We start from the raw sequence: 16,036 nt of genomic DNA, 5'->3' as shown, positions 1-16,036 counted from the left end.
CAAGTCGGACAAAAATCTAACCGGCATGCAATGGGCGGCAATCGCCGGGGATTGATTTTGCGCGGACCTGACTCATCTCGAACGAGCCTATCGCTAGGCTGGCCCCTCCCCAAAACATCTATGCTTCCAAACAGTAGTCCTGATCAAAGGACTGTTAGAGACAGGGGATAAACAAAGTAGGGTTTTGTTTGGGTTTTAATTTCCAGAATATAATTTAATGTCATTTTTTTTAAGCTTTTGGTTGATGATTATTTAAAGTCATGGTATTACACACTCCGGTACAATAGGTGGCGACATGCACCTTAGCCCACCAATAAACTAAAGTGGAAGTAGAAGAAGAACAGTAGTCTGGCATGATGGGTGTAAACAAAGGAACAAACAATTGTGAGTGTGAACAAAGAAAAAAACGATTTAAAACTGTTCAAACTAGTGATTGGCGAATAAAGCCTGAGGAAGTTTTGAGAACTTTCTATTTTTGCTTTGCAATGGTGGCTTGCAAAACATTTAGCAGCCTTTTACGACAGTTACTACAGTTACTACTACAACACCACTCTGATTTGACTAGTTTTAGTCTCATGTGCAATCAAAGACCAACAAGCCTGCATGTTAATTGTAGTGCTGCATTAAACGTAGATGGTATTTGGAAGTTCGATTCTGCCAATGTGATGAGAAAAAGAGCCTGCAAGTCTTTAAAATGAGAAACTTTAGTGGGGAAATTACATTTAAGCATGGTTTTATACATCCTTCTGTATTATTCATGTATTATTCAGTATTATTCATTACTATGCTTTTCGGTTGTATGACTTCATTAAATTTTCATTCATTCTGTATGTGTCCTCCCTGAAGGAGAGTCACAGCTGTTTGTCCTTAAAATTACCAGTTGAAGGTTGGTGCCTTAAAGAATGAAAGAAACAGTTGTCGAGCTATGTTTATCGATAAGGGTGCGGGGTCAGAACATCTTCTATGTGACCAACAGCACCAGGTTGTTTTTGGCAGCTGAGATAAAAAACGTTGAGGCATGACGGACAGATGTAGAAAAGACGTAGAAGTAGCTCCAACTTGTCTGTATGTTAAGATTAATTGTTTTGCCAAGATTAGGCACTTTCCGAAACAAGGTCTCCAATTGCTGGAGAAAGAGAAATATAAGACCTGCATTTTGCTTCTAACTTTGCCGGACACTTCACACTGTTACTGCTGTAAACTCTGTGTAACTGTTTTGCCTCCTACTCTGCAGAGTGTAATTATCATTATCTCAAAATAATGAGACACTTCAGTCAAGTGGTAATCCTCATTTGATACAAGCTCTGACCCGTTTGTTAGATAGGTAAACAATTTTATTGTCCACTGAATTTACAAACACTGGAAATTCATCTTTGGCACTCTGGCATTATAATAGTATAGTTATTGAAACAGTGTGCTTCACGGGAGTGTAACAAGTTCTGTAGCTTCTGGATCATTCTGCCCATCTCTACCTTCAATGTAATAAAGATAATTGAAGCTACCTTGAATAAGTTACATGTACAATTTTTATTTTGTGGATGTTGATGTTGATTAACTTTTATGCTGAATATTTTTCCTACATTTTCATTCTTTTAAACTGGGTCAATTTCATCTGCAACATAACAGGAGGGTGAAGTGCAGTACAGTCAATGGTTTGTGCAATGCTGAATGTATGTGTGATGTTGTTAAGCCCTGAAAGAGTAGATGATGATTGTAAGAGAGACAAAGAGAGACAGAAGGAGGAGCCAGCCTTTGAAAAGCTTTATGCTCAGGTGCAGGACATCAAGTTCCCCAGGCAAACCTGCAAATCCAAAACACAAGAGACAGCAGAGGAGCTATGACACGGTCAGAGGCCGTCACACAGTTTTGCTCACCACACTTTTGTCTGTCTTGCTTTCCCTCTTCCCATTTCCCCGCTTTCTTTGATTTTCTCCAGAATTTATCACATTGTCGTCTGACTGTGCCTCATGCTGTGGATGAAGTTAAAGATGGTGGTGGACTCCCTGCGTGGACGGAGAAGGAGGCTGCCCTGTTACCTCTGGTTCCTCCTGCTGTTCGCTGCTGGAGGTCTGGTTCTCTTCATCCACCAGCGAGATCTGTCAGAAATGGTCCAGCAACAAGGCCCAGGTTAGTCTCTACTTCCCCTAAAACAGCATAGATTTCTACACTGTGGAGAATATTTTTGAAGGAAACTAAAACAGAGAAGAGCAGATAACTGTCAATACTAAATGCAAAGCACTGCCGTTAGTTTTCATGAGGGGGTGCATCAGAGCAGCGAGACTGATGAGAAATATAGTGATTGATTATACCTTAGGTCTCAGAGGGTTAATTGGTTTGCTTGAGCACGTTTATCACGGTCATCAATATTTTGACATCTTTACTATAGGAATGGTCTCAGAAGTAGGAAGTGTTTTGGGTTTTTGATGTGATGAATTCCACCCCCAAATGGTCTTGGTAGGAATTGTCTGTCTGAACTTCTTTTGTGTCACCTTGCAATAACTTTTGTGTTACTAAGCATTACACTTTGTCTCACACTATCTATAGCATTTCCTCACAATGGCCTTCATTTATCAGTCTAATTTAGAAATTAGATATGCGCAGATATGAGTGCAGAAATTATCTTACAATAGGCTTCACTTGGATTTCATGAAACGTTCGTATCACACCAATCAGAGCGTAGGAATGGTCGTACATTGATGAATGCAAAAGCTGGAAACAATCATAATTTAAATTTCCCGCCCCTATATCTTCTCGGTTTTGAGACCCTACATTTTACGAGATGGCGAGACGTAATCCTGCTAAGAAGAGCCACTTTTCAGAAGTAGACATTGAAACCTGTATATATCTCCGGTTCATTTGCACTAACGTTTGTAATATTTGGCAGCCTGAAAACTGGTATTGAAGGCTGTAGAACTAGAAAAACTTTAATAAAGGTTTTACGAAAAAAAAGTATGCAGAAGGGAAAGTGATCTGTGATGCAGTCAACAATGTTGCCGTGGACTCCAGCTGAAGGCTATTTAATTTATCATTGACATATGTATGCTATAGTCCTAATAGTAATATACAGGCTTATATTGCAATCTCTTAGGTGTACCTAAATTTAAATAAACACAGTATCAGAGTTTTTGCAGTGTTTTTTTTTTTTTACACATGTTTTTTTTCATGCGTCAGAGCCTGGCAACCGTAAGCTGTGAGGGAGAGTGCATGTACATCCTGTCTCCTTCATAAAGTCTCCAGTTGGGGCTGTGCTGGACACTCCTCTCTGGGCATTGGGTCAGCTGACTCTGTCACTACATTTATGGTACCCTGTTTTCCTCTCGGCTCATAGAGGTCTTCTAAAAGCACCAGATCTGCCGTTGCGGATAAATAATCAACTGATGACTTCTCCTTCTCCTGTTACATGCTGCACCGCAAGTCCACACTAACTCGAAAACTTACTCGCATACACGAGTTCAGACCAGACGTGAGATTTTTCGCAGCTTAACTTAGTTCTCCACACTGTGTTAAGAACGGCTGCTGACGTGGCTGATTGACACTGTTGCTGTGACTATAGACATGGGACGACATAGTGTTGGCCGTTCATTCCATTGATAGTGGCTGTATCCATGGCAGTGCTTCGGTTGGAATGATTATGGCTGTGGCACATTAGATTACAATGGGTGTAACACTAACTTGGTGTTGTGTGTGTGGATGCGCAGTGAATTGTTGTGCTGGTTGAGGGTTACAGTGACGCTATTCTTGACTTAGTCTGTCACATATCACTGTGGAGTAGTAAAGAGAAGTCACAGTAGAGCGTCTTTAACCCTATCCATCGCATAGATACAAACACACCCAACAAACACACACATGCAATCTTAGCCTGAGCAATATCCTCAGCCACAGCTTCAACCGCCACAGCCTGGCGGTCAGAGTTTCCACCGAGATAGAGCAAGGCCGTACATTCAATTTCCAAATGAATCAAACCTTTGTCCTCATTGAGGGACCCAATGTGCTTCTGCTTGGCACTCAGCATTAAGGAGATTGGGGTTTAAGCAGCCGTGATAGAAGTGTGTCCTGAGCGTGTAAAACTAAGCTGCTTCATGTCTCAGAAACAAGAGATCAGCAACGTGCCTATGCGCCTCTTTGGCTTGTACTACACTTTCCACCTAAATGAGAGCAGGATTAGTTGCATGTTGCTGCTGTTGTTGGACTAGACGCTTATTTTTTTTATACACAGCAGGGACTCATTGGTGATAATTCACCTCATCTTTCAGAAACTAAACATTTTGGGGTTATTCTGTGTCGTCCTTAAGAACCATAATAAGGTTAACATGAAGGGGTACCCAATTTCTTTTTCCATTTTTCACTTATGAAAAGTCAGCAAGCCGTAAATGATCAGTGTGTTTGTGGTTCTCAAAGAAAACACTGATTTCCCAGTTTGTTGCTGAATAAGCAGTTTGTGCAAGGGCTGCAGTATTAAAGATTCACAATTACTGTTATTTTTGATAAAAGCAAAATGACATGCATGTGATATTCTATGTCGATTTTATATCAGGCACTCTACCTTTTTCCAAAAATGGTTCTATATTGATTTTTATTGGTTGTGATTGATTGATGAGTGAGAGAGTAAGTTATTTTTGTTAGTTTGTCATTGTCAAAGCTTTGCAAATAGGTCTTCATCTTTTTTAAACCCTCCACACATTCCCACTCCAACTGGCAGCCGAGTGTGTGTTCTAGTGTGTCTTCTTGAGCAAAACTTTGGTGTCCAGTTAAGGGAATCATAGTCTATGTCCTCGACGTTCCACTTCCGGGAATGCTTCAGGGGCCGCAGGAAATTCCGCCTGATGCATGTATTTTCGCTGATGTCCGTTTCCTTCCGCTTTCTTTGTTTTAGACTTTTAATCTCTGGTGGATTTGTGAGGACTATGGTTATCTGCTCCTCAGATCTCTGCAGGGTAAATTGAGACAGCGAGCTAGACTATCCGTCCCATCTGAGTTTTCTCTCATACCACTATTTTGCAGCTGAGCTTAGCGCCACCCCATGACGATTGTGATGACCGCTTTAAAGAAATGCCATTAAACCAGGGCACTGTGTGGAGTATCCAGACCCTCCTCCTCTCCGCAGCGTGTGGAGGGTCTGGCAAAGCGAGACTAAGGGAATAATAACGTGTGATGGGTGTGATTTTACTATAGATATTTAATATCATACATGATAGACTATAAATATAGTTATGATTGAAAAGCTGTTATCTATGTAATAATTACAGGGTGCGGTAATATTGTTACTGTTTAACAAGACAGAAAACACTGGGTAACAGTGCTAATATTGCAATGAAGTAAGCCATGCTATCATGCAATATAATATGTTATATAATACATAATATGATGTTATACAAATTAATTTGTTTGGGAACATGCATTGTAAAAATGACTTAAATTAAGAAAGGGTGTACTTTATTAACTATCTATAGCTATAAAAGATGTCTTTAAAAATTATGATAAAATAAGTGTAAATGGCAATGTCATCGGGGATCCATGTAAAACGGATGTGGTGTCCTCTCAAATCCTTATATACTAAACAATCAAGCAAAAAGTATTGTGGTTTTATAAAAAACATACAGGTTAAAGCCTTTCAACAACTTTTTGGGCCTTTTTTCAAGGTAATCTCAAAGTAGTCATTAGGAAAACTGCTATTTGTAGCAGTGTTCATTCTGGTATGATTACTTAGTACCAATCATCACTAAAATAGATATCATAACAGAAAACTAAACATGTCCGTGTGTTTATTGTTAATATGTTAAACCAGAGGTCTAAGTTAGTAAGTTAAATATACAGAATATGTTTGTCATCTTTCCAAAATTGAATTAGTGATGAAAATGAAAGAGATAGCAGTGTTTCATTGACTATTTCTCTCTTTTGATTACCTAATAACCTTTGCAGCATAAGCACATTATTTTATTTATTTAGTACTTCTTTTCTTGTCTGCTGTACTGTATAGCTACTTGAATATTGAAGTAAGAATTATAGTTTACTAAATCATGCATGAGACTGTGTGCTGTATACAGAACACAGTCATCCCAGCCCCCTCGCTAAAGCATAATGAGCAAGCAGTATCTGTGCCTTAAGCTATGGTGCTTCACCCGAGCAGAAGCTCATATCTAATAGAGCTGAGCTATAATACATTTGGTGTCAGCTTTTATCTGCCTCCCTCTCCTTCTCCACCTCTTTATTTGGCTTGCAGTGCGTGTGAGAGCTTTGTATCCCATGGTTTAGATGACCTGCACAATGGAAGCTGAGAAAACTGCAGTTTAACCCCCCCCCCACCCCCCGATCTCTCCCAAGTAATTGTTTAAGGACAATTGGAGATACTGCAGCAGGATGAGCTCTGAAGAGCTGGCAGTTCATATAAATTGTCTGCAGAAATGTAAACCTCTGGGCAGTGAGGACCGACCTCTCTGGTGAGTGGAAGGCCGCCCTGCGTGTCACCTTAAAAACTTTTATATTGCCACTTTGCATGTGTATCAGGTTAAATCTGTGTGTTTTCTAGCAAGCAAGTGCATGAATGTCAGTGTAAGTGATAATAACATGCCATTTGTTAAGTGCCTTTAACAATAGTAGCCTGTATTACCCTAAGTAACATAGCTGGCCTCAGCTGGCTGTGACTCTGTGGTGGGAACGGGGCTCATGCTACACACAAAACGTAGACTTTTCTATAAATGAAATTTTTTGTTTAATTTGATTTGGGGTAAATACCATTTTAATTACATATTATAAAAAAGATAATAGCAGGTCTGTCTCCTAAAAACTACATATTCTTGAAGTTCCACTTCACTTCTAGAAGGGTTTGTGCTTTGTTAAACTGACTCATCCAGAATCTGCATGGTTTAGTGCCTGTAGATGGCTGCTTGCTATGCCGGAGCTTCTGGTCCTCTCCGTCCCATGGGCTCCGCCAGGCACGCTCTTCCTTGTTACCCCCCCAATGTGACTGAGATGGCTGAACAATATGTTCATCTCCGGAGCTGGCAACACTGTGTCTCACCAAAAAAAGTGGAGGGACTGAGCAGGTCCCACTGCATTCGCTGGCTAACGTTAAAATTAGTAAACTAATTACTAACTTCACCCAACACTTTATACAGATTTAATTAGACAAAGAGTTGTCAGTCACCTTTAGAAAACACTGTGCTTTTGCTGTGACAAGAGAGTGTATATAAAACATTACACATTTTTACTAATTTAGTGGCCATTTGGTGTTATTTTTACATAGGTCAACCAGAAGAAAAAGACAGTATGTTGGCAGAGTGCCACCTACTGTCCTGGACTATACAAGGAGAACTGGCACAACCCTGCTAAATACCACTGTGCTTGTAAGCGCACTGAATGTGAACAACTAAGTAGGAAAGTGGTTTCTTGCTCTGTATGTACCTTGTTTTGTATTTTGTAACACTTGTTATGCATTTTTAGAATGCATAAGTTATTTAATAGCACAGCCTTGAAAGACGTAGCTTGTTAAAACATGTTTGTTTAAAGGGGGAAAAAAAACAATTCTGATATTTTGATGGTCCTCAGTTGAGATTTTGAAATAAATATGCCCAATTAAAGAAATGACTTTTGCATTTTTTTGCATTTTTTAACTCATCCCTCCATGTTGCTATACTTGCATGTATAGAGCCGTAACACCTGCCTAATGAAATAAAGGGTGTGGAAACCGAATTAATGTCTGTAATAATAACAAGTCTCAGCAAAAACGAAAATTTAGTTGCTGATAGCCGTGGAAGATTCCAGTCAGGTGTGATAGGATGAGATAATATTCTCATATAACTGATCATTAGAAGTTTTTCTTTATCAGATTGTCCTACCTATCCTGGTTTGCTTTTGTAACCATTATTCAAAGAACAAATGATTGTTTAAAAAATAAAAAAAACAACAACAGTGGATCACTGTGTGTAAAATGAGAGAAGTCAGTCAGAATTATCACCAGACTCTGCATTTCCCCTCAGGTCTATGTTTAAACTTCTTTCAGGTCATTGCTTGGGTTTTCAAGCCAGCAACCTTTACTTAATTTTTTCACTCTCATTGTCCCATACTGTTATTTATTCTGCAACAGCAGACAGCTGTTCAGCGAAAAAGCAATAACATCCCAATGAATGATACTTGGCCAACACAAGACAACAGGCAGTTAGCCATTAGCTGGTAAAACACAGTGGAGCATTTAGCAGCTATAGAGACATGTATTTTTCTCTCAGAGCTAAAAGAAGGGGATATTGGACTTACATTCACCAGGTGGCCATGGAACACAACTACAAATGAATGCTAATGTAGCTCTGTATCTGCTCAATGAGCAACTGTTTGCTAAACAGCAGTGGCACGCCAGAGATGTTCTTTTGCTGGTGCTATGGGGTTGATCGATGTTTCAGTAAGGGTGCTTTGAAATTTAGATTTTCCCTTGACACACATAGCTTACAAACACACGCTCAGATACACACCCACCTCCGCCACGGTTTAGGCTACTAAGCGAGCGAATGAGAGGGAGAGAGAGAGATTGATTCATGTTTTTTTGTGCACAAAAGTTTCCAATACAACAGCACCATAAAACTCAGATTAGCCCACCGAAACATATTTCAAATACCAGCCAACAAGCTGGGTTTACACAATCATTATTGCAGCTTTCATACAGTTTCTCAGAAGAGTAATGCAGCAGGCCAATACAACACACACACACACAGTGTGAAACACTGACAGTAATGAAATTGTGTATTCATATCTGCAATGACTTAATATACCTAAATAAGGCACTGAGGGCGAACGGCTGAAACTTCAAACACTTTTTGGGCTAAAAATAAACCCATGTCGAGTGCGCTGTATAACTTTGAATTCATTGATCCATTGATTCACAGTTTTGTTCATGTACTACAAGACAGAGATAAGAGCAAAGTTTTTACATGGACCCTTATTAGATGACTCATCACCCACTGTGTGTGGCCTCGCTGTGCGATCCCCTGGTCTAATTTTATTTACAGCAATGTAACGTTCCTGTCCTTGTAACGATTTGATCCTCTGCAGAATTTACGGCCATGGTCAGGTCATCTTTCTTCTTCTGCTTTTCTTTGTCCTGGTTGGTGACAGGTTCACCATATCTCTAAATCTCATTCACAGGTTTTGATAAAGTCTCCACACGTTGACGTTTAGAAAGTAAAACCAATCCATTGCTAACGTTACGCTCACTTTGCTAATCCTAACGGCTAATAAATATTGTACTATTGTTCTTCTGTGTAAATACCGTACATTACTGCAGAAGTAAGGTTTATTGTGTGTTGGACCCATTGGCCAAATGGAATTACCTGCGGTGGTGTTTATGTTTTTACTCTTAAAAATAATTGGTTTGTTTATGCATTTGTTCATTTTTCAAACATAAATTATGGTATTTATATTAAGGAACCACAGCAATCTCTTGTGGGTGCTAGGGGGGTGCTGTTGGAATCCCCCAAGCACTTCCCTGGCGCCGCCTATGCTGAGCAGGTAGTCATACCAGTTTACAGCTTGTTTCTGCTGTCACAAGTGGCCTGGTCTGTGGATTGTTTTTACTTCCTGTGTTTTCACTATTCAGTAGGCTACCTGGCTACCTACAAAAAAAATCTAGCAGAGAAAATGTCATCAAAACAGTACCTGTGATTTCATGTTTTGTCTAATGTGGGTGACATATGCAACTGTTGAAGACGGATGGCACAGTAAAAGACCATTGTCTGAAAATGTTTGACTCCATTGACTGACTTTCCATAGATGTAGTATACAAACTTAGCACAACACTGCTTTCCTTTGAATGCCATGTCACATTTAAGACCATGATAAAATCCAGTCAAGTCTAGTACTACTACTACTACTACTACTATTACTAGTAGAGTACTGCTACTAGAAAAAAGGAAAGATAAAAGGTCCATTTTGAGTGATAAAACATTTAGGCAGCATGCCACACAATAAGCTGGCAGCTGCAGAGTAAGCAAAGTGTTCAATAAATCACTGAAGAATAAATAGTATAAACTGTTAGATATGCAGACAAAGCATTGCCGGAAAGGTTTGCAGTTGGGAGATACTGGGGAACAGAGGAGGTAAAGCAATCGAGATAAACAATGTCTTTAAATGCTTCTGTTTTTGGCTGGGATAATGATAATCCTGAAACACTATGCTTTTCATGCAGGCCATTTCAAATACAATAAATAAAAATATGTAATAAAATTAGTCATCTGGCAGTCCACTGTTGGCAGAACCCTCCAACTCCTCTTCCTATTCTCTTTCCACATGGAGACCGTCAGGAATCAGGCATATTGTGTCATGCTTGAAGGTAAAATTTGATCTCTCCGTCAGAGGTCTAGTAATCCCTTAAGCCCTGTCTGTTTGCAAAGTCCAATTTAGCTCTCTCTTAATGTAATTAAATTGTGCCGATGACCCTCAGGCGGTGGTGCAGTATTTGAATGTGAATCCTCCACTGGATGTTTGTGGAAAAAAACAGAAATATTATTCCATCCTGTTTTTCCATTCCTTTCACAAAGCTTGTTTCTGTTGTGCTGGCACTATCCCCTCCATTCCTCCCAGAGCAGGAAGATCATTGGAAAGCAATTCTTGGCAAAGCCAACTCCATCACAGTGATTTTCAGCCAAACTTGAAAACAAGGGGTATCATGTTTCTTTGAGCATAAGAACAACATACATTGATCAAAATGATAAAGTGTTATAGGAAGAACATAAACGACTCAAACGCACGGCTCACCAAAAATAAAAAAGATTTATTATTTAAAAGAGGGACAAGGGAATCCGGGAGGCAGACACCAGTGACCGGGACGCAGAGGACAGGAGGCTGGGGAAGTCTCGGGGAGTGAGGACACTCGGGGGAGCGGGGAGCCAAGGAGGAGACACGGGAGAGGAAGCATGGGAGAGCTGGAGCCGAGGAGGAGACACAGGAACTGGGAGCTGAGACAGAGACAGGCTGGATCAGGACACCATGGGAGGGGGGACTGAGAGGAGAAGCCAGCTGACCGGAGACGGTACGGGAGTGGAGGTGATGACTGCGGGGAAGAAAACATGAAACACAGAGCAACAAAATGTTCGAGAAGTAAGAGGTTTGTAGCAAGTTTCACCAGAGGGACTGGAGCAGCGATCAAGCAAAGATGGTCTGAAGAGCCGGGGTTGAAGTACTGTTGTTGATTGGAGATGGCAGGCAGGTGTGAGTGGCGGGAGCAGGTGATTGTAGATGAGACTCGGGTGTGCGTGGTCAGCTGGCTTCAGCAGAAGGGAGAGTGTTGAAAATAGAAAACAGCAGGGACAAACAGGGCCGGGGCCTGTTGCACGAAACCAGGATAAGGGATTAAGCTTGGATATTCAAGTTATCCTGGTTATATCTTCATTCTACTTTTGTGCAACAGGCCCCAGGCCAACAGCAAACTGAAATAGAAAAATAGTAAATTAAACAAATACACCAACCATAACATAAAGCAGCGCAAGCTGAGCTTTGCCATCGCGCTCAGTGTTGTGATGACATGATGACCAGCATGGGGCATGGGTATCCCAGCAAGTATTTTACTGTGGCAACACTAGTTCTACATTTGGCTGTGCTTTCCTCTGTTCATCTCAGGGAGCAGAGGAAACCTAACTGGGAGGCCTCTAGGATTCACTGAAAATAAAAAAATAAAATAGGCCGACTATTCTCATTCATGGGTATCAGGTGCCTGCATCACTGTCTCTACAGCCCCTTCTAGACTTGGGCCATTTCAATTGGATTTAAAATGGAGCGGCTCAGAGGCAACTGGAAGGTCATGTGGTTTTCCATTAACATTAATGCCTGGGGTGATGCCACGGGAGCCCTGCAACATAATCTGTTTTCCCTGCCATCTGATCCTGCTCGGCAATGGATTCTATATGCCAATCTATACAAATAGATTTTTATTTTTCATATTCCAGCTCCAGCAGAGTTTAGTGTAAAAAATAAAATGCACTTTTAGACACTTGGGTCAAGCTTAAATAAATAAGTGTTGCTTGAAAAAATCTTTTTACATAAACTGTTAACAAATGTGAAAGGGTGAAAAGCATGCACAAACATTTTTTTTGTTTCTTTTTTGGGGTTGTCAGAGAAAGTCTACCTTCTGTGACAGATGGGAATGGGTGTGTACAGCCACAAATCACATTACTGCAAAACTCTCCACTGAACTGTTCTTCAATCTCAAAAGTAAAAAAAAACAAAAAAAAAAATCTAAATAGCTGATCTTGTGCTATCCAGAAGACCATGAAATATGAAACCATAACCAAAAGCCACCATAAAGTATGCAAGTATGGATGAGAGGAAGAGTGGGAGGACGTTGATTGAAACCAAAATAGAAAATAGAAACGTGCTCTGATCTTTCTTTCAACTCGGCTGATTTGAAGATGCATCTTTTGAGCCACTGACATGCAGACAGGGTTAGAAACCCTACCGAGCAGCAAAACATGGCTTGGCCGTCCTGCTGGTGGCGGGGGGGCTTTCAGGTTGCCCTTTTCCATAATTCCACGCCGGGTAACATTAAAAACTCCAAAGGAAATGAAACAGAACAGGGCTAGAGCACCAGGTGGATCCAACAGTGAGGCTGATTTTTGAAACTGTCTTTGAAGACTGTAATCACAGATGCTCTCTCTCAATTCTTTCAGTCTGTCACTGCAAAAACCTCAGCTGAGGCTCACTCTCTGTAGCTGTGTGAACACAAAAGAGGTTCATCTTTAGGATGACAGTTTCAGATAAACATAGACAGTTGGAAAATTATGAATATAACAAAGGCTGAGTTCACAGTAGCAGTCATGCGGCAAATTTCATTCTTCTGCCCATATCTGATTGTTTTGGATGACTGACCATATCTATTTAAGGATGGAGCCCATCTGCAACAGCAATGCAAACTAATAGTGATTTCAAAAATACATCTGTTAAGATGTCACATCTGCTTATGTGCCTTTCCTGCCACTCCCACTTAAATAGATAACATATCAGTTACAGAGCGAGGCTTTGAGTTCTGACTGACCAGAAGCACTAAAACGCCAACTGAGACACAACCTCTACTTCATCTGTAGTTGGCTTCTTGCTCACTATGACATTATCCTGTATGTCAGTGTCTGGAGTCATTCTGCTATCAGTGTGAAACTGAATCTTAAGGCAACAAGAGGTGTCTGTTTCCGTTGGAGCACCAATTAATCAGGACTGGACAGGTTATAAAAAACTGCTTGATAACGGCAGCATGACACCTGAAGTCACATATAAAAAACCTTTTGTCTGTTAATGTTTCTTTTCTTTGATATAGTAGCCCAAAACCAGTGAGCTTGAATGAGAGGAACTGATGTTAATCAGTAGTAGTAGTAGTAATAGTAGTAGTAGTAGTAGTAAATATACCAGTTAGTTTTCAGTTGGTAAGGTTTGAAACACACTTCCAGAATCAATGAATCGAGCAATGCACTACAGAGCCTTGGTTATATTGTGACTTGCCGGATAAAGTTGCATTTGCATACTTAATATAAAAAAATAGCTTAATCTTCACTTTCATATATTTACAGTGTGCATTAACGTTGGTCATGTAGTTAAGCATGATTTGACTGTTATATTAATGCACGTTGCAAATTTTAACAAATATCTTAATGAACAAAATTTTTTTGCAAATAATTGCAAATGTTTATCTGATCCATAGTAATACAATAAATATCTTGCTAATTATTTTGCTACGGAAAAGAATGTACCACAGGAAATAAATTGATGCTGGCTTCAAGGACATAAGTATGCTGTGATTAAAGAGGTTATCCCTGGTAAAACAGTTTAAACAATACTAAAATGTGAAGTAAGAAGCCGCTGACCCTGGGAGGTTGTAGACAGTCATGAGTCACCAACTTAGGGATTCATTTTTACATTTCATTTATTATTTAATTCTTAAGACCGCAGCCTTTAGAGAAGTCGCTCCGCATAAACAGTTCCTCTATCTTTCTGCTTTGGCCTGATGTTGCAAAAAAAATGGATATGAGTCAAGGTGTGATATGTCAGCTTTTGTCAAAGAGACAACTGTTGAAAAGTGTTAAGCAACCATTCATAAATTTAAAAAAAAATCTAGCCTTAATTAAATCTTGTGACAAAAGATACTGTGTCGTACCTCTCTCCATAGTAAGTAGAAAGACAGAAGTAATTCAACAGATTGGTCATACAGTGAACGTTTACTCAAGTCTTTGGAGTATTGTGTATGTTGGTAGTAATATTTCAGCCTTACTAAAAGTTGGTGGGGATATAATCTACTCCTATGTCTGTGGAATTGATTTCATCAGACAGCTCTGATGTGTTGCCTAAGCCGTATGATTTCTTTCAAGAATCACTGCCTTTGTACAAGTCTGTTCATATGAAACGTAATGTTCCTTTCAGAAAGCTTCTCTTCACCACTGCAAATACATCAGAAAAGCAAAAAGCCTTGTCTCAAGTATTCCGAACAATAAAAACACTTGTAAGTTTGGGGCTTTAAAGCAGCTTTCTTCAGTCGGTTTGAGATGCTGCGTACCTCATAGACAGGAAGAGACATACAGCGGGAGAGTGGGAGGAGAGAGGGAGGTTATATAACCAGAGTTCTTACCAAGGCGACATCTTGTGCCTTCAAAACAAAGCAGCGATACTAAATGCCAATGTTCAAGGTTGTTATCCGCTCAGGATGGGAAGATTATGCAAGATGGGTTATTGTAAGCACAACAAAACTTTATATTTTAGTATTCTGTTACACAGGTCAGTTAATATTTGTGAGTATTAAGTGACTCTCTCCCAATCATAACAATGAGACACCCAAGGCTCAAATATTTTATTGAAAAATATAAACTGCTTCTACATTTTGGTGAACTCTTTAAAGCACATTCATGAGTTTTGCCTATCTACGCTTTTGATTGTGCTTCTTTGTTTAAATATTTGTTCATACACAATTGGCTTTCAGATTTCCACTGCAAAATATTTGAGTCACTAAAATAAAGTATATCTACAGTGCCATGAATAGACCGCTGTAGAAGAGCTGGACAAAAGGCAGCTTTATGACCAGCTGCCATATCAAGGTTGAAATGTAACAAAAGAAATGTTATGTTTTTTTTTGTGGAACCTTGGCATCTGGAACCTGCCGTTCCTGATAAAACGTCTACACTCTGCTCTCCTCCGTGTAGTTTGTTTCACATTAGCATGGTGTTTTTGCAGTAACTTCAGTTAAGGAAAAGCTTTCATCTGAACACTATTGTTGTAAGCTACAATGCTGTATAAGAACCATGCCATTTGCCACCCCTATTATGTTTATAGATAATATCCTGAGAGGGATTCCACATGATTGTTCCCAAAGGACAAGCCAGGTCTGAGAGCTGTGATCCAGACTGAAGCAGCATACCCATTACCAAATCAGACTTGAACTCATCCCCTGTCTGCCAGAGAGACATGTTGAATGGATATCATTGTGCACTGCTGAGGCTTCCATCACTGTAATCCCTCTACAAAGTGCAGGCACTCTTAGAGAAAAATGAAAAGAGAGGAGGAGAGAGTGGCCTTTTCGCCGCATGTCACTGCAGAGGGCACAAGGAGGGAAGTCGGTGGAATCGGTGGCCTGAGCCGACAACTCAGCCCTACCCCAACCAGAAAAGAACAAAAGATTAAGCCCTCCTGCTATCCATAGTGATAACAAGCTGTCAACTTCAAAAATGTAATCTGCTGACTCCGGGAGGAAGTGGTGGTGTCAGTAGAGTGGGCCGCCAGCTGATTCTTATCTCCTGAATGGCGTGCCATTGATGGAGAGAGACAGATACACATATGCCACCTCTGTCTGCCACCAAACAAAGAGGTCTGCACAGGCAAAGTAATCCATACGGAGCCAATTTTCAACATTTATATACATACAGCATATCCCCTTCAGAGAGAGTGTCTCTCTCTGATGAGGGCCACAAAGAAAAGGTGATGGGACTGATAAATGACATGAATAGAAGCCAATAGACTAGGGATAATGAGGCATTGCCCCTGACAATGCTGACAAGTGATGGGAGGCTACCCTCCGTCAACT

The 16,036-nt window shown here is 40.2% G+C and overlaps 1 protein-coding gene across 2 annotated transcripts in view; it reads left to right on the top strand.

Annotated features, from left to right (window-relative positions):
- chst8 (carbohydrate (N-acetylgalactosamine 4-0) sulfotransferase 8) overlaps positions 1 to 16,036 on the top strand; it is a 167,844-nt gene that overhangs the window by 40,327 nt on the left and 111,481 nt on the right. For both annotated transcript variants that reach the window (XM_032517112.1, XM_032517121.1), the window contains exon 2: positions 1,937 to 2,127. In XM_032517112.1, coding sequence (XP_032373003.1) covers positions 1,968 to 2,127 — 160 coding nt within the window. In that variant the 5' untranslated portion in view covers positions 1,937 to 1,967. The remainder of the gene's footprint in view (positions 1 to 1,936; positions 2,128 to 16,036) is intronic.

Source organism: Etheostoma spectabile, chromosome 1 (genome assembly GCF_008692095.1).
Source record: "Etheostoma spectabile isolate EspeVRDwgs_2016 chromosome 1, UIUC_Espe_1.0, whole genome shotgun sequence".
Classification (NCBI taxonomy): Eukaryota; Metazoa; Chordata; class Actinopteri; order Perciformes; family Percidae; genus Etheostoma; species Etheostoma spectabile.
Note: the sequence above shows the minus strand (reverse complement) of the source record. Positions and strands in the feature narration are given on the sequence as shown.